Below are 18,892 nucleotides of genomic sequence, written 5' to 3'. Positions count from 1 at the left end.
GACTACAAGTCCCAGAGGGCCTCGGTGCCCGCCACGTGCTGTCTCCGCCCGCCAATAGACAGAAGCGCCGCGCTAGCCTGCTCCCGCCCCCCGGCGCGCCGGAGCCAATCGGAAGGGGTGTGTGTGCGAGCGCAGGCGGGGAGGGGGCTCGCTTAGCACCCGGAGGCCCTGCTCGCAGGTCCCGGGGTCCCGGTGGCGGCCGGAGCGCTCAGACCGCAGGCGGCCGGCGGGTAGACCCCTCCCGCCCCACGCGCGCGCCGGCCTTACCCCCGGCCACCCTCCTCGGCTCCCGCGCGGCGGTGGTTCCTCCCCCTCCCCCAGCCCTGGCTCCGGGGGACCCCGCGATGCCGGTCCGCACCGAGTGTCCCCCGCCGGCCGGTGCCTCGGCCACCTCCGCCGCCTCGCTCATCCCGCCGCCGCCCATCAACACGCAGCAGCCCGGCGTGGCCACCAGCCTGCTCTACAGCGGCTCTAAGTTCCGCGGCCACCAGAAGAGCAAGGGTAACTCGTACGACGTGGAGGTGGTGCTGCAGGTGAGCCGGCTGCCGGGCCTCTCGCGGCGCCCACTGGCCGGGCCGCGCCGCCGCCCCCTCGAGACCGCGGCCGCGGACGGGCCTCCTGCCCGGGCCTGCCGGGAGACTCCGGCGCACCCCAACTCTGCGGGCCAGAGCCGGGGACCGGCGGCCTCAGACCCGGCCCTATCTCCCCGTGGCCTGTCGCCCCAGGACCAGCCCTCCTTCTAGGCTTTCTCGGACCCCGAAGAGCTCTCCAGTGGTTCCCCCTGACTCGGGACCCTCCCAGGCCTGAGACGTGCCTGCTGCCCCATACGTTTTCCTCGGTCCCAGGAAGCCCAGGTTCTGGGTCCCGCCTCCTTCTCCTGGGGTTTCCTCCTTGGGGGACTTCCTCAGCCCCCTCCCTCCATTAGCCCCTGAGCTTGAGAGTGCCCAGCCTACCCTGATTCCTGCCCCACCCCCCAGGCCGGGCCCTCATCCTGGGTGGGCTCCTCATCGTCTGTTAAGAAGCTGGCCTTCTAGCCCCCCAACCCCTAGTCTCTTCCTGGCCCAGGCTTCTCGTACTCCCTACCCCTGCCCTCTGGCCACTTCCAGGCTACTCCCGGTCTCCCTGGCCTGTCTGCCCAGATCTCCCTGTCCTACACCTCTGTTCTCCTCCTTCCGGGCTCCAGGGCTCTTTCGTGTTCTTAACTTTGATCGACACGGCCAGGGCTTCCTCCCAGTCTCTGATACCCATGTACTGGGAAATGTAACTCACTTGCTTTATTTCTCATACTGTATTTCCTTCCCGTGTCCACCCACCTCCCCCCATTTGACCTGGATTTCTGAGAACCTGCTGCCAGCCCCTAATGGCTTTGGAACTGCAGCTTCACCTGTCCCGGCCCTTTCCTGCACCTCACCCCTCTCATGCAAATGGGAGCACACTTGCCATTTCTTCCCAGCCCAAGGAGATTGGCAGTGGTTGATACTCCTTTTTCTCTCCCTCCTAGAAAACTGTTCCTTCTCTCTAGCTGCCCAGACCTGCATCAGGACCCACCTCCTCCTCCCTTTGCCCCTTTGTCCTTAGTCTGATACCTCACCTCCTAGGCTGTTCCCAGAAGCCCCCCCAAACATCTGTCCTCTTGAAAGGCTTTCCAGAAGCTTTGAGGTCTTGTGTGAGGACAGAACGTGGTAAGTGTCTTTTCCTTATGCTTGCCCTTTGCCCTTTAATAATTTTAAATCTTAAACAGCCTCTTTTCTGAGCAAGTAGTTCTCCCACCCAAAACACAGTTGTGGATGTGTTTTCTTTCCACTCACTGCAGAGCGTTCATCAGCCTCTTTTTTCTTACTGCTTTGTGGGAATAGATAATTTCTTTTGATTGGGAGAACTCCATTTCCGTGTTGTGTCTTTGGTCTATAAACTTAAATATCTATCCTGAGCCATGATATTTATTGTAATTGAAAATAGTAGGAGTTCCCTCGCGGTCCAGTGGTTAGGATTCAGTGCTTTCATGGTCATGGTCCAGGTTCAGTCCCTGGTCAGGGAACTGAGATCCGGCAAGCTGCAAGGTGCGGCCAAAAAAAAAAAAGTCCCGTGGCTGAGTTATTTCAGTCTTCATGGTGAGATGCCTAATGTGGTAATACCCCTTCTCTTTTGCTTCAAATGTGAGAGTTTAGTAGGAAGTTACAGGCCTTTCTACTTTTTGCAGCTAATCATAAAATTCTAGAATTGAGATCCCCGGTGAGGATCATGTTTTCAATGACCTTGAACTTGTGCCCCTTGTTGAGTTTGATGGTTTAGGATGGGGTCGGAGACAAGTGGCAGGGTAGCCAAGTGTCAGAAGAGAAGTTCGCCTTGGTTACTGCAGCAGCTCCCCTCCCTTTCCTTAGTGTGTTGTTTCTGAATTCCTGTCAGGTGCCAACTTCCTCGTGAACCGCTGGGAGTGGGGATTGAGTTGGTGCACGACTGGTAGGTCCCAGGGCGGCTGGAGTGGAGGACCTGGCTGGTGGCTGGAGGCCCCTTGGAGTGGTGGTGGGGGCAGTGGTCCCACCCAGGAATGCTGCCCTGTATCCGGACTGGTGAGCGGCTTGTCTGTCGTGGAGACGGTCAGTGGCGTGTGAATAGCTCCATCATCTGGTTTTTCAGCCAGGACTGGGTTCTCGGGCTCAGCCTTCTTAGAATACTTATGCTTTTTGTAACTTCATTTATTTCCTGTTTTTCGTAATAGCTTTACTGAGATACGATGCACCTATTAACACAATTCGCACGTGTAAGGTGTACAATTCAGTCGTTTTTTAATGTAGTCACAAAGTTGTGTAACCGTCACTGCAATCTAATTTTAGAACGTTTTCATCATCCCCAAAAGAACCCTTAGCTGTCACGCCCCTCCAACCCTAGGCAACCCCTTTTTTTTTCACCTGAGATTTGCTTCTTCTGGACTTTTGGTGTAAATGGAGTCATACAATAATGTGACCTTTCGTGTCTCGCTTCTTCCATTGAGCACAGTGTTTCAAGGTTCACCCACATCATAGCAGGTGTCAGTGCTTCCTGACTTTTTACTGTTGCCTGATAGTCCCCTGTGTGGATCTACAGCATTTTGTTTATCCATTGATCCGTCCACGGGTATTTGGATTTTTTTCCACTCTGGGGCTGTTATGAACACGCTGCTGTGAGCATTCACGTACAAGTTCTTACGTGGACATACGTCTTCCTTTCTCCTGACGTCTCCCTACCAGTGGAATACTGTGTCATATGGTAATTATTTGTTTAACATTTGAGGAACTGCCAGACTGATTTCCAAAGTGGCTGCATCATTTTGCATTCCCACCAGCAGCGTCTGAGGCTCCAGTTTATCCACATCCTCGTCAACACTTGTTATTGTCCCTCTTTTTGATTGTAGCCATCCTAGTGGGTGTGAGGTGGTATCTCATTGTGGTTTTGATTTGAACTTCCGGGACGGCTAACAATGTTGGGCCTCTTTTCATGTGCTTCTGGAGTGCCTTTTTTTTTTTTGGAAATTCTAGTTTAAAGAGTTCCTCAAACGTTTGTAAGATTCTGACTGCTCTTTTTGTGGTTGTTGTTTTGTCACTGTGATTGCTTTCTTTCTCCTCTGCCATCCAAGAAGCTAAGAGTGAAGTGAAGGCCAGGTCACTGTGGAAGGAATATTAAAAAGAGCAGCTGTTGGACACAGCTGTGCTGCAAGACCTTCTTGCTGAGCACTTGCCTTGTTATCTTTCTCGTTGAGATGCTGGCCCGTCGTTCGGTTGAAGCTCTCTGCGCTGTGGTGGGTTTGAGTTCATCAAGATCAATTTGGGCAGAAAGGGAGAGACACATGCTTGGATGGAGGCCAGGATGAAATTCTGATTCTTGAGCAGGTGGTAATCCATGCAAAGTGTTAGCCGATTTACAGTGCAGTTTTTAATCTTATTAGCAAGTATCCTTGCCACCTGATACCCTTTCTGGCAGCTGTGAGACCCCAAACTATAGGCCTTGGGTTAGAGCTGTGTGTCCTTTAACACAACTTCTTTACTGACCCCTGTGAGTTCGGATCAGCTGCTCGGTGCTGTCCGATGCCCAGGTCAGCAGGTGAGGACGTTTGCAGGGCTGTGGTGGTTTTCGGGTGGAGACCGTTGTCCCCAACACCGGGTTGTGGGACCACCCCAGCTTCGTTGAAGCCCTCTTGCTTTGGTGCTGACCTCGTCTGGCTGGCTGAGTTCACTGCAGCTTTTAAGCACTGCCTTGGTGTTTGACTCATGGTGTATTGGAAGTAGTTGGGTCCCCAGATCTGGTAAATGCCACAAAATGTTCCTAGTTTCTTAAATGAGGCCTCACTCAATGTTGAACACTCAGCGTGCCACAGGACCTGTGAGCCCCGGGCTGCACTGGGCAAGCCGGCCTCCAGGCTCCCTCGCCCCCCACCCGCCTGCCGCCCTGGCCTCCAAGGGGCCTCTGCCTGCCGGACGTGACCCTGCTGTCTCCTGCTGGACTCTCCATTGGTAACGAGGCTGTGTGTGTCTTTTCAGCACGTGGACACGGGGAACTCGTACCTCTGTGGGTATCTGAAGATCAAAGGCCTTACTGAGGTAAGTGCGCCTCCCACGGGCAGGAGCCAGAGGGGGCCTCGGTGCTGAAGGGCCAGCAACCTCGACTCCTCAGGCCTCATTCAGGAGCCCCATTTCTAAGTGTGGTTTTGCAGGGGGAGCGTAGAGCAGGCAGTTTGGACGTGTCCTGTTGGAAAGCACGCAGACTCACAGACCGTTGATGTTTATAAACAGGTCACCATATGCCCAACGCTACTGATTTTACTTTAATCCTTTTTTTTTTTTTTAAAGAAGATGTTGGGGGTAGGAGTTTATTACTTAATTTATTTTTGCTGTGTTGGGTCTTCGTTTCTGTGTGAGGGCTTTCTCTAGTTGTGGCAAGCGGGGGCCACTGTTTGTTATTTTTGTTTGTTTGTTTTGTTTTGTTTTGTTTTGCGGTACGCAGGCCTCTCACTGCTGTGGCCCCTCCCGTTGCGGAGCTCCGGACGCTCAGGCTCAGCGGCCATGGCGCACGGGCCCAGCTGCTCCGCGGCACGCGGGATCCTCCCGGACCAGGGCACGAACCCGCGCCCCCTGCATCGGCAGGCGGACTCCCAACCTCTGTGTCACCAGGGAAGCCCGGGGGCCACTCTTCATCGCGGTGCGCGGGCCTCTCACTGTTGCGGCCTCTCTTGTTGCGGAGCACAGGCTCCAGACGCGCAGGCTCAGTAGTTGTGGCTCACGGGCCCAGTTGCTCTGCGGCATGTGGGATCCTCCCAGACCAGGGCTCGAACCCATGTTCCTTGCATTGGCAGGCAGATTCTCAACCACTGTGCCACCAGGGAAGCCCCTTTAATCCTTTTTGAGGAAAACAAGCATAGTAAGAGCATAGCTGCCACCGTCATGGGTCAGTTTCAGCCTCTGGGCGAGCATCATTCCTCCAAGGACTGAGGTCTTCGCAGTTCGGAAACATAGGTGTTTCCTTTCTTTGAACCACCTTAAACCTCAGAACTCCTGGGAATATCGTAGGCAAGAGAGAGCGTGCTTTCTTTTCCCACTGCTGAGCGGGCAGCAGGAGGGCCTGACGCCGCCTGGCCGAGGGTTGGGGGCCACGGCGTTCGGCGGCACTGGCGGGCATCCTCGCGCCGCCTCTGCTGGCCCCACGACTGTCACCTCTGTCCATTCCAGTTTCCTCATCTGCGAGGTGAGAGCTCCAGGAGCCTGCTCTGTCTCCCGGGGAAGACGCAGGGTCAGTGAGTGGGAGGCTCCGAGGGACCTGACAAGGCTGGTCCTCCTCGGTCTGGAAACACTTGTTTGCGTCGCCCCCGTTCCTCCTGTTCTCCTGCTTCCCCACCGGGAGTCTGGGAATCTCCTGTGAAATTTGTCGTTGAGACAAAAAGGTATCTCTTCCCTCCTCTAGAAAACATCCAATCAAGTCGGGGTAGAAAATGACAGCAAAAGGAAAGGTTCTCACCCGGAGGTTTGTGCTAGTAGAAGACACACAGGAGGGCTTCCCTGGTGGCGCAGTGGTTGAGAGTCCGCCTGCCAATGCAGGGGACACGGGTTCGTGCTCCGGTCCGGGAAGATCCCACATGCGGCAGAGCAACTAAGCCTGTGCGCCACAACTACTGAGCCTGCGCTCTAGAGCCCGCGAGCCACAACTACTGAAGCCCTTGCGCCTAGAGCCCATGCTCCACAATAAGAGAAGCCACCGCCATGAGAAGCCCGCGCACCGCAACAAAGAGTAGCCCCCGCGGGCTTCCCTGGTGGCGCAGTGGTTGAGAGTCCGCCTGCCGATGCAGGGGACACGGGTTCGTGCCCCGGTCTGGGAAGATCCCACGTGCCACGGAGCGGCTGGGCCCATGAGCCATGGCTGTTGAGCCTGCGCGTCCGGAGCCTGTGCTCCGCAACAGGAGAGGCCACAGCAGTGAGAGGCCCGCGTACCGCAAAAAAAAAAAAAAAAAAAAACCAAGAATACACACAGGAAACAGAATATGCTCAACTCTTAGGTGGCCAAACACATTTGTTGAGCGCAGAACATAGACATTTAACTCCATAAGGAAACCAGCAAAATCTGTAACATGGGATGTGGACACCAATTCCAAATGGTCACAGGAAGCTTTGTGTGAATGGTTAAGTAGGATTAAAAATCCACAAACCGTGTACGGAAATGCTGTGGACGTCCCACCAGGAGCAGGTGGCGCTAATGAAGGGAAGCACCCCCGAGCCACCTACAGCCAGCCTCCTCTGAGGGGATGGGGCGCTGGCTTGGCCCTTCCCTGGGCCTGGCCCTTCCCGCCTGAAGCCGCCTTTTACTAGAGGAGGGCTGTGTTTCCTGAGGCCCTTCGTCCTGCCCGAGCGTCAGGAGTCTGTGAATTCATCTTTTTTAATAACTTTTTTTAGTCCCTTTGCTGAGATATAATTCACATAGCATACATTCACCCATTGACGGTGTGCAGTCTAGGACCTCCCTGGCAGTGCAGTGGTTAGGGCTCCGCACTTCCACTGCAGGGGGCACGGGTTCCATCCCTGGTTGGGGAACTAGCATCCCGCAACACGCGGCCAAAAAAAAAAAGCGTACAATCTGTTGGCTTTCAGTATAGTCACAGCATTGTACAACTGTCTAACAGTTTTTTAAGTTACAAATCTAGTACACGGTCACTGTGGATAATTGGTAAAATGCAGAAAAGGGTGATGACTCTTTGAATGGTTTTACACCTGTTATAAAACACAGTTAACCATTTTGGTTTGCTTTTCCATTTATAGTTATTGAAAAATCAAATATGTGATTTGCTTTAATGTAACTGAACGGTTTGGGTCATAGTCACGGTCTTCCTCGTCTGTATGGAAATAGGGAAAATTCACTGTTACATTGGAGATAAATTGCCTCTCACCTGCCTTACATTCACAAATAAGTACAGTTTCTGAAGTTTGTGTGCCTTGTGGAAATTAAATCCCAGAATTGTGAGAATGGGTGTCAAATAACACTCTCTTTGCAGTCCCGAGCCAGCCACCCGCGGGGAGAGGGGCGTCCCCGGGGAGGCCCGGCGGAGGCGGCTGGCACCCGGCCTGGGAGCCCAGCCTGGGGGTGTCATGGTCAGGCCTGCCACGCACTCTCCAGGCAGTTTTGGACGCTCCCGAGGCTGAACCAGGGAGCCGGTCACGCTGTCCGGAGCCAAAGGTGCTCGTTTACTGCTGGTTTCAGAAGTTCTTGCTGACTTACTGGCCAGTCAAACGTGGACCCCCCGGAAGGCAGGTCTTCACGGAAAGCTGGAGCCACCTCCAGGCAGGTGAGCCTGGAGTCAGTGAGGGGAGTGGGGCCTGGCACAGGGAGCCCACCCCCGGGGGGTGCTGGCCACCCCCCGTCCCCTTTGTGACTCCCCCGCCAGCTGTAGTCAGGGCTCGAATGTCCTCGCCTGCCCTGTGAGAGGCTTTGTCTTTTTGGTTCCTTCTGTGCACATGACTCTCATTCATTAGGTGTTTATTTTATTTAATTTTGGAAGTTTGTGGGTACCTTGTGGTCACCCTGGTAGATTGCCTGAAACATTTGAGAGAGAAGTCGGCGCAGAATCACTTATTAGGAAAACTCGTGACTTGAACATAAGTGTGTTCTTTGTGTTATAATAGGAGGACTTGATCATTTATCCTTCTATTTTAGGGAAGTCTTGATAAACTCAGGAAGTCAATATACTGTCTATAGCTTTTTATTTAGCGCCTCAAGTCCGCTGTCAGCTTACACAGAACTTTTTCCCTTAGCAGTCCTTCCTAAAACGGATGAGTATAGATTGGTTTATACCTTTAAAAATCAGGTTTCCGGGCTTCCCTGGTGGCGCAGTGGTTGAGAGTCCGCCTGCCGATGCAGGGGACACGGGTTCGTGCCCCGGTCCGGGAAGATCCCACATGCCGCGGAGCGGCTGGGCCCGTGAGCCATGGCTGCTGAGCCTGTGTCCGGAGCCTGTGCTCCGCAACGGGAGAGGCCACAACAGTGAGGGGCCCACGTACCGAAAAAAAAAAAAAAAAATCAGGTTTCCACTTAGGAACTTATCTCCTCTTTAATCTCTTCACTCTGTATCTATAAATATCTGTTTGAGGAACCCAGCACCAGTGTTGGGGTGAGGGCTGCGTTTCAGGGGGGTGGCAAATCTGTGGTGTTTCGAGCTCACTGCTACGAGGACAGGCTGCCTGGACGTGTGCGGTAAAGCAGCCACGGCCTTTCTGGAAGCCCCGGTCCACGTGGCAGGCGAGCCGGGAGAAGTGGCAAAGCCATGAGAACAGATTTATTTTAAACGGGTAGTTAAGTTTGATGCTGATCGAGAGGGGCTTACATGGGGTGAGAAGAAAGCGGGACCTCTATGGTCCTAGGATTTTGGGGCGGTGACCCTTGCTGTGCCAGGCGGCGGGTCATCACCGCACCCTCGGGAGGTACCCGGGCGGGTGGGTGGTCCTGAGGGGCCACCTGGCAGGTGGGTTGGCTGGTTTCTAGAAATGCAGAGAAACGGTACACTTTTTTACGATGTTGACTTGTTCTTTCATTAATTTTTTCAAAATCTTTAGTGCTTCCTTACTATCAGAGGAACAAGTAGCAAGGTTGCCCGGAGTATTCCAAGCACCCAATCAGGATGACGGCTTATTTGTTTTTGCAGCCGTTGTGACTTCCCAGGGCCGACGTGATTTATCAATGTTTCCCGTCGCATAAGCTGTCTTAGCTCGTGCGATAGAATTATACGAATGCCTAATACATGAAGGTATTCTACCAGCCTCCCCCCGCCCCCCGAAGCTGAAGAGTCGGCGTAAAAGGGACAGGCTGAGCCAGTCTGAGAAGCAGTGGCTGAGCCGCGGCACGAGGGAGACGGAGCCTGATTTCGGAGCCTCTCTGGGTATTCGCCTTGGAAAGTAAAACCTATCAAGTTACCATCTGCTTTGTATTCAGAAATAACCTGTCCAAATATCTTCTCTGAGCCATCAACCCTTAACAAGTGCGCCAAAGAAGGGTTCTCTGCTTCTGGCAAAGGCCCCGGAATCCAACAGACCCCCTCCCCCCAGCCCCTTCACGTCAGGCTCCCTCCACGGCCGCGGGCGTCGCTGGTCTGGGTGGTTGCTCAGCAGTGTGGCGGTCATTTCTGCAAAGTTTTGGGGAGAAATTACAGCGAGGTTGGTTTTTCCTTTGTGAAAGGTTACAACTGCTGTTTGACGTCGTGTTTGACATTTGGGTTCTTACCATAGGAGTATCCAACCCTCACGACCTTCTTTGAAGGAGAAATAATCAGCAAAAAGCACCCTTTCTTAACCCGAAAGTGGGATGCAGACGAGGATGTTGACCGCAAGCACTGGGTGAGTGCCCCTCTGCTCTGGGCCCCCGGGGGCTCGTGGCACCGTCCCTCTCCAGCCCCTGTTCCTTTCTCGCTGCCTCTGCTCTGGGGAAGCCTGTGAACGGCCTCTGCCTTTAGGGTGGGCCGGGGCGGAGGCGCGGTTCCCCCTCACGAGCAGGACCTCAGGGCCGCTCCGCCCCTGGAAACGCCCGCACCTGTCAAGCACGGGTGTGTGCTCGCAGCCGTGAGCTCCTCAAGACAGCTCAGAGCTCCTCCTCGGGCCTTTTCGCCAGGGCCACGCGAGTCTTGTGTCTTTAAAAACCCATTTCTCAGCTGGTCGTTAGAGTCTTTTGGCTTAGCTGGCTGTGGCGAGGATGAACTTTGGTTTCACACCGAGGAAGTCCAGTGCGCTCACCCCTAAAGCACCCAGGATGAGGTGTCAGTAGTGGAGATTCCAGAGCAACTCACCGTCCCCGCCACCACTCCTGGCTGTGTACGCGCTCTCCTGCTTCCGGGCCCACGGTCTCCTGGGGGGCCCCTCCTGCAGACACTCTGAGTCAGCGTCCTTGTAGGTGAACTGCTTTCTCATACTTGAGTTAGGAAAGAAACATCTATCAAATGCTGAGTTTCAATTGAATTTAAACTTGAGCTTTTAAATGTAGCAAGCAGACGCTGAGATAGATGGCCACCTGTGTTTCTAAGAGAGTACGAACGGGGCCGAGCGTCCGGAAGTTGGGGAGCCTGGAAGGTGTCGCTGTCGGGGAGCACCCCTGGGAGCTGTCAGGCCCCGCCCTGGCTGGCTCTCCCCGCCTGGCACCTACCTCTCCTGCACAGCCCAGCGAGCACACGGCCTGTCTTCCTTCCAACTTTGTTTTCCATTTCAAATTGGTCCTGCAAAAAGCAAGGTCTTTGAGACCCAATGAAAACTCAGTTTGAGGCTGGTTGGCTGCAGGTGAAGAACCTGGAGAGCAGCTCGAACTTCCCGTTGCCTTTCGTTAGAGCTGGAGACACCTGGACTCCAGCCTTCCTAACCTGGGTTGAACTATTTTGAGTGAAAGAGGGGCCGGGAAGGCCACCCTGGGCCCCGGCCTGCTGGGCGTGCGAGGTCGGGCATGTGGACGGTTTCCCTCCAGGAGCGCTGGCTGCCTTCGCGGGACTCAGGGTTTCCCGATGCCCTCTCCCCACGTGGGATTCCCAGACTCCCACTTGGGCCCCAGGGGCTCTGAGTGCCCCTCTGTCTGTTGGGGAGCCACGACGTCTACTGCACACTGTGGTCAGGACACTGTAGTTGACCCTCGAGTTTTCCTGAATGAGATTTGAAGTGGGTATTATGATAAAGGGATAAAAGATTATGGTGATTATCATTATCGCGATAAAGATTCCTCACACGTAATCTACTTAGAATAAAAATATCTGTGTGACAGATTCTATGACTTAATACCTCTCTGTCTTAACTTCTTATTGAGGAGTTTTTTTTATAGAATTAATACATACTTATTTTTAAATATTTGGAGGAAACAAAAGCAAAACATCTACAATGCCGAACACCTAAAGCTAAAGCAGAGGTTGACCTTTTCCTAAATCTCTTTTGAGTATATGGACTTTTTTTTTTTTTTTTTTTTTTAACAAAAACATGATCATAAAGGTACAGCTTTGTTGCCGTAACCAAGTGTCACTTGTTTCTGGTCTCAGCTAGCTGGCCCCAAGCCGCCAGGCCACTGCGTTGTCAGGGGACCCCACTTTACTAACTCCCCCCAACCCCCGCACTACAGGCTGGTTCAGCCTGAGTCTTTGCCCCCGTTGGTTGATGTACGGAGACCCCGTCCCTCATCGTCCGGCTGCGTCTGTCTGGGGTGAGGTGTGAGAGAAGGCCCGGGGGTGCATCCAACCCCATTCAGCGGCCTTTCCTGGGCGCGTTAGCTAGGCAGGCGTAGGGCCCGGGCGTCTGCCCCGGGGTCCAGGCCCCAGTGCATGGGGTGACCAGACGCTCCCTGCCCGCCAGCCGCCGCCTCGCCCTGGAGGGACCACTGCACCGGCCCAGCACACCCGCCACCCCCTCTGTCCCTCATTCTCATACTCTGCTTTTGGCTTTCAGGGCAAGTTTCTGGCTTTTTATCAGTATGCAAAATCGTTTAATTCAGACGACTTTGATTACGAAGAGCTGAAGAGTGGGGACTATGTCTTCATGAGGTGGAAGGTAAGGCTGCCCGGCTGTGCCGACCTGTGGTGTGGCCCCTGGGTCCCAGGCCCCTCAGGCCCATTCTCACTCTCCGTGGGGAGCAGGCACAGCTCCGGGCGGGACCCAGGCCTGGGGCGGCACCCTCCACGCTCTTGTGTCCTCTCCCTTTGTTCTCTCCGGCGACCCTGCAGACTGGGTCATCCCAAGTGTCCTGTGTACTCAGGAGACCCCCATCGTCTCAGCCCCTAAGTGACCTCGCCCGGGCTGTGGGCCGTCACGGCGCCCCCGGTCCCTCCAGCTCAGGAAACACGGGGCTGGGGACAGAATTTGGGTTTTCCCCCTGCCCCTGAGAACCCCATTGGGCCGGGCTCACTGGATCGGCTCTGCTGCCCCCTTCGGCATTTCCTGGGTTAGAGCCACAGGGTGCTGAATTCAGCAGGCGAGTGTGTGAAATTGCTTCGATAACCTACACCCACCTCCAGCCCCTCACCCCCAAGCTGTAGGAAAAAGCCGCTTTAGGTGAAATCTCGCCAGCTTTCCTGCAGATGAAGCCTGTAGCACCCTCCTTCCCGGTCTGTGTTTCTATGGTGAGAACTGGGGCAGGGGCTTGGCACTGGCGGCAGACAGGCAGGTGCCGGGGGAAAACCTGAGTCCCGCCTCGCCGCCGGCCAGCTAAGCAACCCACTAAAGGAAGTGTCGGGTGAGACTCTACTTCAAAATTAATTTGAAAAACTACAATTTCAGAGACTGGGGAAAGGGAAGGAGAGTTGCTTGGTCTCCAAGAGTTTCTCACGCAAGGAGACTCCCCCGTGGGCCGTCTAGGCCTCCTGCGGGCCCTGACCTCGCCCCCCCAGGGGGCTGGCTCTGCCCGGGGTCTGAGGAGAGCAGCACCATTCTGACCGCTGCTGATGGGGGGGTCCCCAGGGCAAGCGAGCTCCACCTGCCCTCGGGGTGAGGCCCGGGCCATAGAAGCGACCCTCGGCTCTCAAGGTGACCGGGAGCCTAGCGACGGTTCCTGGGGTGCAGCAGAAGCGTGAGTCCGCGGCTCAGGGGTGGGAAGGTTGTGATGTACTCTCGAGGCGTGGGCACCACGGCGCCCACTCTTGGCTCTGACCCCGGTGACCTCGACACGTGGTGGCCGTGTTCGTAGGTTGAACATGCGAGTGGCTCGGGGGTTCACAGTTGCCCACAAGCCACCTGCAGGGGGCAGGGAGGCCTGGGGGGCCGGAGCCCCCGGCGCTGACCCTCCGTCCCCATCCATGTGCAGGAGCAGTTCCTGGTCCCGGACCACACGATCAAGGACATCAGCGGTGCTTCCTTTGCCGGCTTTTACTACATCTGTTTCCAGAAGTCGGCGGCCTCCATAGAGGGCTACTATTACCACAGGAGCTCGGAATGGTAAGGACCGGCCGCCGCGGCCTCGTGTCTCGAGGGGCTCGCTTCCGTCCACAGGGCAGTGTAAACAAGGTAAAGAAATGAAGTTCTGGGCACAGGAACTCACAGCTAAACGCTTTCAAGCAGCAAGTATTGTCAGCCATGTTTATCTCAATCTTGCGGGTCTTGTATTTATTCCTCCCCAGTTTACTCAGTAACTGAAGTGTCAGACCCTGCTGTGGACAGCGGGAACTTGGCTGTCAGCGGCCTTTTTAATTTTGTGCTCACGCTCCCACCTGGTGCCGGCCGGTGACCGGTGCCTGCGGGCGTGGTCGGCCCTGCCCTGGGCCTCTGCCCCGGTGACGGCCGCGTGCCACCCGAGGGCTGGTGTTTGTCACCTTTGCGGGCCTTCTCGTGGCTCCTTGAGCTTTTGTGAGTGCCCCGTTATCCCTGAAGGGCAGACGGTATCATGAAATACCTGATTTCCTCTCTGAATGTGGAAATTATTTCCTCGCGACTTTTGCACGCTTTGAAGGCTCCTGTGGGACGCTGCGTGGGGCTACCCAGCGACAACCAAGTGCCCGGGGCTCCATGCAGCCCCGGCCTCTGTGGGAACAGCCGTTGTTGGGGTGTCAACACCTGTTCAGCTTTCAAATGAGTTCTTAAAACTTTTCCTATCCTTTTAAAAATACCCGCTTTACGGAGATACAGTTCACCTGCTGTGCAGTCTCCTCACTGGAAGCGTACAGTCCAGTGGGCTTTCGTGTCGACAGAGTTGCGCAGCCATCACTGCGCTCAATTTCAGAACGTTTTCGTCGGCACGAGAGGGAGCCCTACCCCCTGAGCTGTCACCCCACCTCCCCGCCCCCTCCAGCCCCAGGCCACCACTAAGCTGCGCTCTCTAAGTGCAGGTTTGCCTGTTGGACGTGTCGTGCCAATGGGCCGCGTACCGTGTGCCCTCTGTGTCTGAGCATCGGCTTTGAAGGGCCCCGGGTTGCGGTGTGTGTCAGTTCTTCGTCTGTATATTGCTGAGTGATTTCCCACCGTGTGGATGGACCACCTTGCCTTTATCTGTTCATCAGTGGGTGGACACGTGGGTCATTCCCACCTTTCGGCTGCTGTGGACGTGGGTGTGCAAGAGCCTGAGTCCCTGCTTTCAGTTCCTCTGGTCACACGGCTGGGGTGGGATTGCCGGGTCACGGGGTATTCTATATTTCACTTTTCAGGGAACTGTTTCCCACAGCAGCCGCACCTTTTCACGTTCCCACCAGTGATGCACAAAGGTTCCGCTTCTCCCGTTTCCCCGTGTCCTTCCCAACATTTAGGATTACAGCCATCCCACTGGGGGCAAAGGCCTAGGGTTAGGGTTCTGATGGCTACTGCATCGTCCTTTCTTTTCCTTTTTTTTTTTTTTTGGCTGTGTCGGGTCTTCGTTGCTGCTCGCGGGCTTTCTCTAGTTGCGGTGAGCAGGGGCTTCTCTTTGTTGCAGTGCACAGGCTTCTCACTGCGGTGGCTTCTATTGTTGCGGAGCACGGGCTCTAGGCGCGCGGGCTTCAGTAGTTGCAGCACGTGGGCTCAGTAGTTGTGGCGCACGGGCTTAGTTGCTCCGCAGCATGTGGGATCTTCCGGGACCAGGGCTCGAACCCGTGTCCCCTGCACTGGCAGGCGGATTCTTAACCACTGCGCCACCAGGGAAGCCCCCATCGTCCCTTCTTGTTGATGTTTTGGGTAAGAGATAAACTGCTCTTCTCTGTGCTGTTCCTCCCTCTTCTGTGGATGGGGTGGGGGGAGCCGACACACTGAGCATCCCCGAGTGGGGACCGTCCTGCCCCGTTTATCCTTCATCTGCTTCCCTCCTCGGAGCACCCGTCACGGGGACGCACACCCCGCAGAGCTCTCGGATGCTCTAGCAGCCGCGTCTAGGGAGAAGGAAGATGAAGTCGCTAAGGTTGGGGGCGGGGGTGGCGGTGACGTCATCAATCCCAAGCTCTCCGGATCTCTGCTCTGCAGGTCGCACGGCTTCGGAGGGAAGCAGGGCGGTGGGGAGGGCTGGAGGGCCTGGTCTGCACCCTCCCCCAGAGGACTTGGCCTCTCGTTTCCTGAGACAGGCTGTGGTTGCTTCAGGATTGGAGCGGGGCCCACAAACGGCAGGTCTTCTGCGTAGTCCAGGGGGATTAACCAGAGAAATGGAAACAAGGCCAAGCTCGGCTCCCCTGACGGAGTCTGAGATGAGCCAGCGTTTCATGTAGGCATGGGCTCTGCGGGCGCCGGCGGGGCAGGTTCCACACCCTGTGCTGCTTTTCAGGATGCGCTGACGATCCCCCCCCCCGCCACCCTCCTCTCCTCCCCACAGGTATCAGTCGCTCAATCTCACTCATGTTCCAGAACACAGCGCGCCCATCTACGAATTCCGGTGACAGCGGTCCGGGACAGCAACCAGATAAACTGAACTTGGCAAAAAAGAAATTTGCCAAGAAAACTGTGTACCTGCCAGAACCAGGAGAACGTGTGTTCCTGTTTCTTCACGAGCAGACTCGCATCAGAAAGCATGAATGTCAACCCACGGCATCCGAGGCGTGCGGCCGACCGGCGAGGGCAGGTGGAGGGCGGCCTCGGTTCCTCTTCCCTCTCTGTGGCAGTTTGGTCTTAAGCTGTTTTTAAGCTACCGTAAATGCACTTTTCCTCCTGCACAGCTGACTTCTGTATCACTGAGACGCACATCCCTTCCCCCACACCCCCTCCAGCCCCGGCCCCCCTCGGCCTTGGTGCTCAGTGGGCCCCACCAGGCCCCCCGACCCCCGGTTGCTTACTCTGGTAGCTCAAGGGACGGCCGAGCCCAGCAGCCGTGTGCCCCCGGAGCCCTGTGCAGGGAGGCGGCCGATCGCTCGGCGGGGTTGGGGCACTGCCAGCCCTGGGATGCTCACGCTGAGCTAGTCAGTGGCCGGCAGCTTCCCCGGGCCTGCTGTCCAGGTCACAGGATTTAAGGCTTCCCGATCCCTGGCAGGGACAGATTCCCGTCCTGCTTACTCAGCACGTTTGCTCCAAACTTTTGAACTTGAGGGCAATACTAAACTTAAAAAAAAAAAAAAAAAAAAAAGTTTTTTTTATTACAAAATTATTTTTATGGTCCCTTGAACAAGGACCCTATGGCAAATGCACAATTATTCAGAATTACATTTTATCGTTTTCACATTGAAAACAGCAAATGTTGACTTAGTAGTTTTTATACCTATATCTATTTGTAAATGTATATTTAATCAGCCAGCAGTTTGAAACTGGTCATGTGGTACAGAAGTTTTGCAGCATTGCGTCAGTCACAGCGCTAAACGTGAGAGCCGTTTTGGGGGCCGGTTTAGCATTTGTGCGTCCTCCTTTCGCTACTCAGAACAGCAGTGCTTCGTGGCGCCCTGTCCCGTCAGGCAGCTCAGCAGCGTTGGCGTGGGGGAGGGGTGGGAGCATATGAGCACTCCCAAAGAGCTCGAGGCTCACGTGCCAAAGTGTGTGTGTGTCTGTGCGCGTGCGCGTGCAGTTGTGTCGTTTAAATGTTTAGAAAGCCTCATAGCGTGGCATCCGCTGTAGCCCGCAGATGTGGGCAGGGCTTGGGGGATTGGCATTTGCTGGTGCTTTACAAGACTTGCTCAGAATACTGGAGGGAAAGCTTTAACAACGAGGTAGTATTTTAACCCACGGGAGCAAAACAAACGCGAGGTGCGTGTCCACGGGCGGAGTAAGAAAGCACAAAGCCCTTCCGTCTAGGTGCGCGGTGGGGCAATCTCTTATTCCCAAGAAGTGACTTTCGTTTATTGACGTACGTACTGTATGTTCCTGAGGTTGAGTCAGGAGAAGCCTTAAAGGAGAAGTGTTGGGGAAGGTGGTGGGTGGGTGTCAGGGCCGCTGGGCTGTGTGGTCCTGAAGCTCCCTGCAGGGATGCACCTGGAAAGGCCAGGGCCTGGGGACCCTGGAAAGTTGCCTGGTGGCTGCATTGGAGAGATGCTTCACGTCTGTCTCCAGAGATGAGTCAGAAATGTTTCCCAGATTTTAAAACTCCCAAAGGCAGTGGAGTGGCTGGCTCTGGTCAATCCCAGCTGGGGGCACAAGGCCTGGGCCAGCGCCGCAGGGTGTAACCAGCTCCTGGAAGGGTTCAGGTGCCACTCAGAATGCCGCGGGTGAGGTCCGCCTGGAGCCTGTCGGGGCCGCGTGCGCGTCCTCCAGCGGGCAGGGCAGGGTGTCTGCGCGGCGCTGCTGCCCGGGCGGGCCGGGCTTTGTTGTGGGCTGGCTTCCTTGCTGAGCCAGGGGTCAAGTGCAGCGGTGTTCGGGGGTGAAGAAGTGGTACCCTTTGCCAGCTCTTTGGGACACACCTGTGATGAAGATTGGTTCTCGTACAAACCTGTCTGTCGAGGATGCAGAAGGGGTGGTCTCCACATCCCCTGAGTAACTCCCAGACCACCTGCCCTGACTTAGCTCCCGAAGGAGCTCGGGCGGTCATCCCCAGCCCAGGTTATTCTTTCCTGGGCCTTCTCGTACACCCACATGCCTCTGCTTCTATGTGCAGTGTTTTTGGTTGACTCTTGTATTCATCGTCGAGAAACGAGGGCAGATGCACACTCCCTGCCGTCTCCCCCACCCCATCCTCAGGACTCAGCTCCTGCTCTGCTCAGATGCCCTCCACCCCGCACTCTCAGCCTCGCCACTGCTGCTGGTGTCGTCCCTTCCCACCCACCCATCCTTTCAGACTCGACGGCGTCTCAGCTGCGGTCCCACGGTAACGAAGCGATGCCTCCCGTGAAGCAGACGGTCCACCTGCCTGCTGGCTCTGTGGTGATGTGCACGGCACGAACTCCAGGGGAGCAAAGGGGGCTTTTCAATGTCTTTTGCTTTCAGAAACAGGGAATTTATATTCTAAGGCCTTGAATTGATTTTTTTTTTCCTCATAAATAGTCAGATAAGCTAATTTTTAAAAAGAAATGCCATTGAGTATGTGCATTGTGGTTTAAAATTACTAACGAGTTCTGGGAAAGAAAAGTAATATTTGATTTTGAATCTTACATGTTTTTAAAAATTAGATTTGAATGGGCAAAAAGTATTTTGTTTCTTTAGGGAGTACATGTGGAAAGGGTTTGAGGGTTTGGGACGGGAGAAGTATTTTGCAGAGCTATCAATGTCCAAATAATTTTTAAAAAATAATAAAGGTATTTAAGCAGTGAGTCTGTCCTATTTCTAAAGCAAAACGGTTCTGTTAGAAGAAACCAACCCCCTTTCTGGCCGTGTGGCTGTGGAGGTTTGTGGGCCCCCGCAGGGGATTCCAACTCGGGGGTGATTAGGGGCGAGGCCTCCAGGCTAGTGAGCTGGCCCACGGAACGGGGTTACCTGCTGGGTAATGTCGGGGTAGAGATGCCAGCCTGGTGCTTGGCTGGTGTGTGGACGGAGCCAGTGAGACTTCCTCCCCGTCTGGAACCTCAGAGCCCGGGAAGTAAAGAGAAGGGACGACGGTAGCCTCTCCCACGTCAGTGCTCACCTCC

At 55.2% G+C, this 18,892-nt stretch overlaps 1 protein-coding gene across 1 annotated transcript; it reads left to right on the top strand.

Moving 5' to 3' along the window:
- The first annotated feature begins 119 nt into the window (after positions 1-119).
- GID4 (GID complex subunit 4 homolog) lies at positions 120-18,568 on the top strand. Its single transcript, XM_030861205.2, has 6 exons — positions 120-533; positions 4,515-4,574; positions 9,735-9,842; positions 11,916-12,017; positions 13,267-13,397; positions 15,727-18,568. The coding sequence occupies exons 1-6, from the start codon at positions 345-347 to the stop codon at positions 15,788-15,790; spliced, it is 654 nt and encodes a 217-aa protein (XP_030717065.1). The 5' UTR covers positions 120-344; the 3' UTR covers positions 15,791-18,568.
- The last annotated feature ends 324 nt before the right edge of the window (positions 18,569-18,892 follow it).

The sequence above is a fragment of the Globicephala melas genome, chromosome 20 (genome assembly GCF_963455315.2).
Source record: "Globicephala melas chromosome 20, mGloMel1.2, whole genome shotgun sequence".
NCBI classification, from domain to species: Eukaryota; Metazoa; Chordata; class Mammalia; order Artiodactyla; family Delphinidae; genus Globicephala; species Globicephala melas.
Note: the sequence above shows the minus strand (reverse complement) of the source record. Positions and strands in the feature narration are given on the sequence as shown.

Excerpts from the sequence above, each read along its gene's own strand:
- GID4 (XM_030861205.2), top strand. The coding sequence starts at position 345 with ATGCCGGTCCGCACCGAGTGTCCCCCGCCGGCCGGTGCCTCGGCCACC. Across the intron at positions 9,843-11,915 it reads ATGTTGACCGCAAGCACTGG|GGCAAGTTTCTGGCTTTTTA; the intron begins GTGAGTGCCCCT and ends TTTGGCTTTCAG. Across the intron at positions 12,018-13,266 it reads ATGTCTTCATGAGGTGGAAG|GAGCAGTTCCTGGTCCCGGA; the intron begins GTAAGGCTGCCC and ends ATCCATGTGCAG.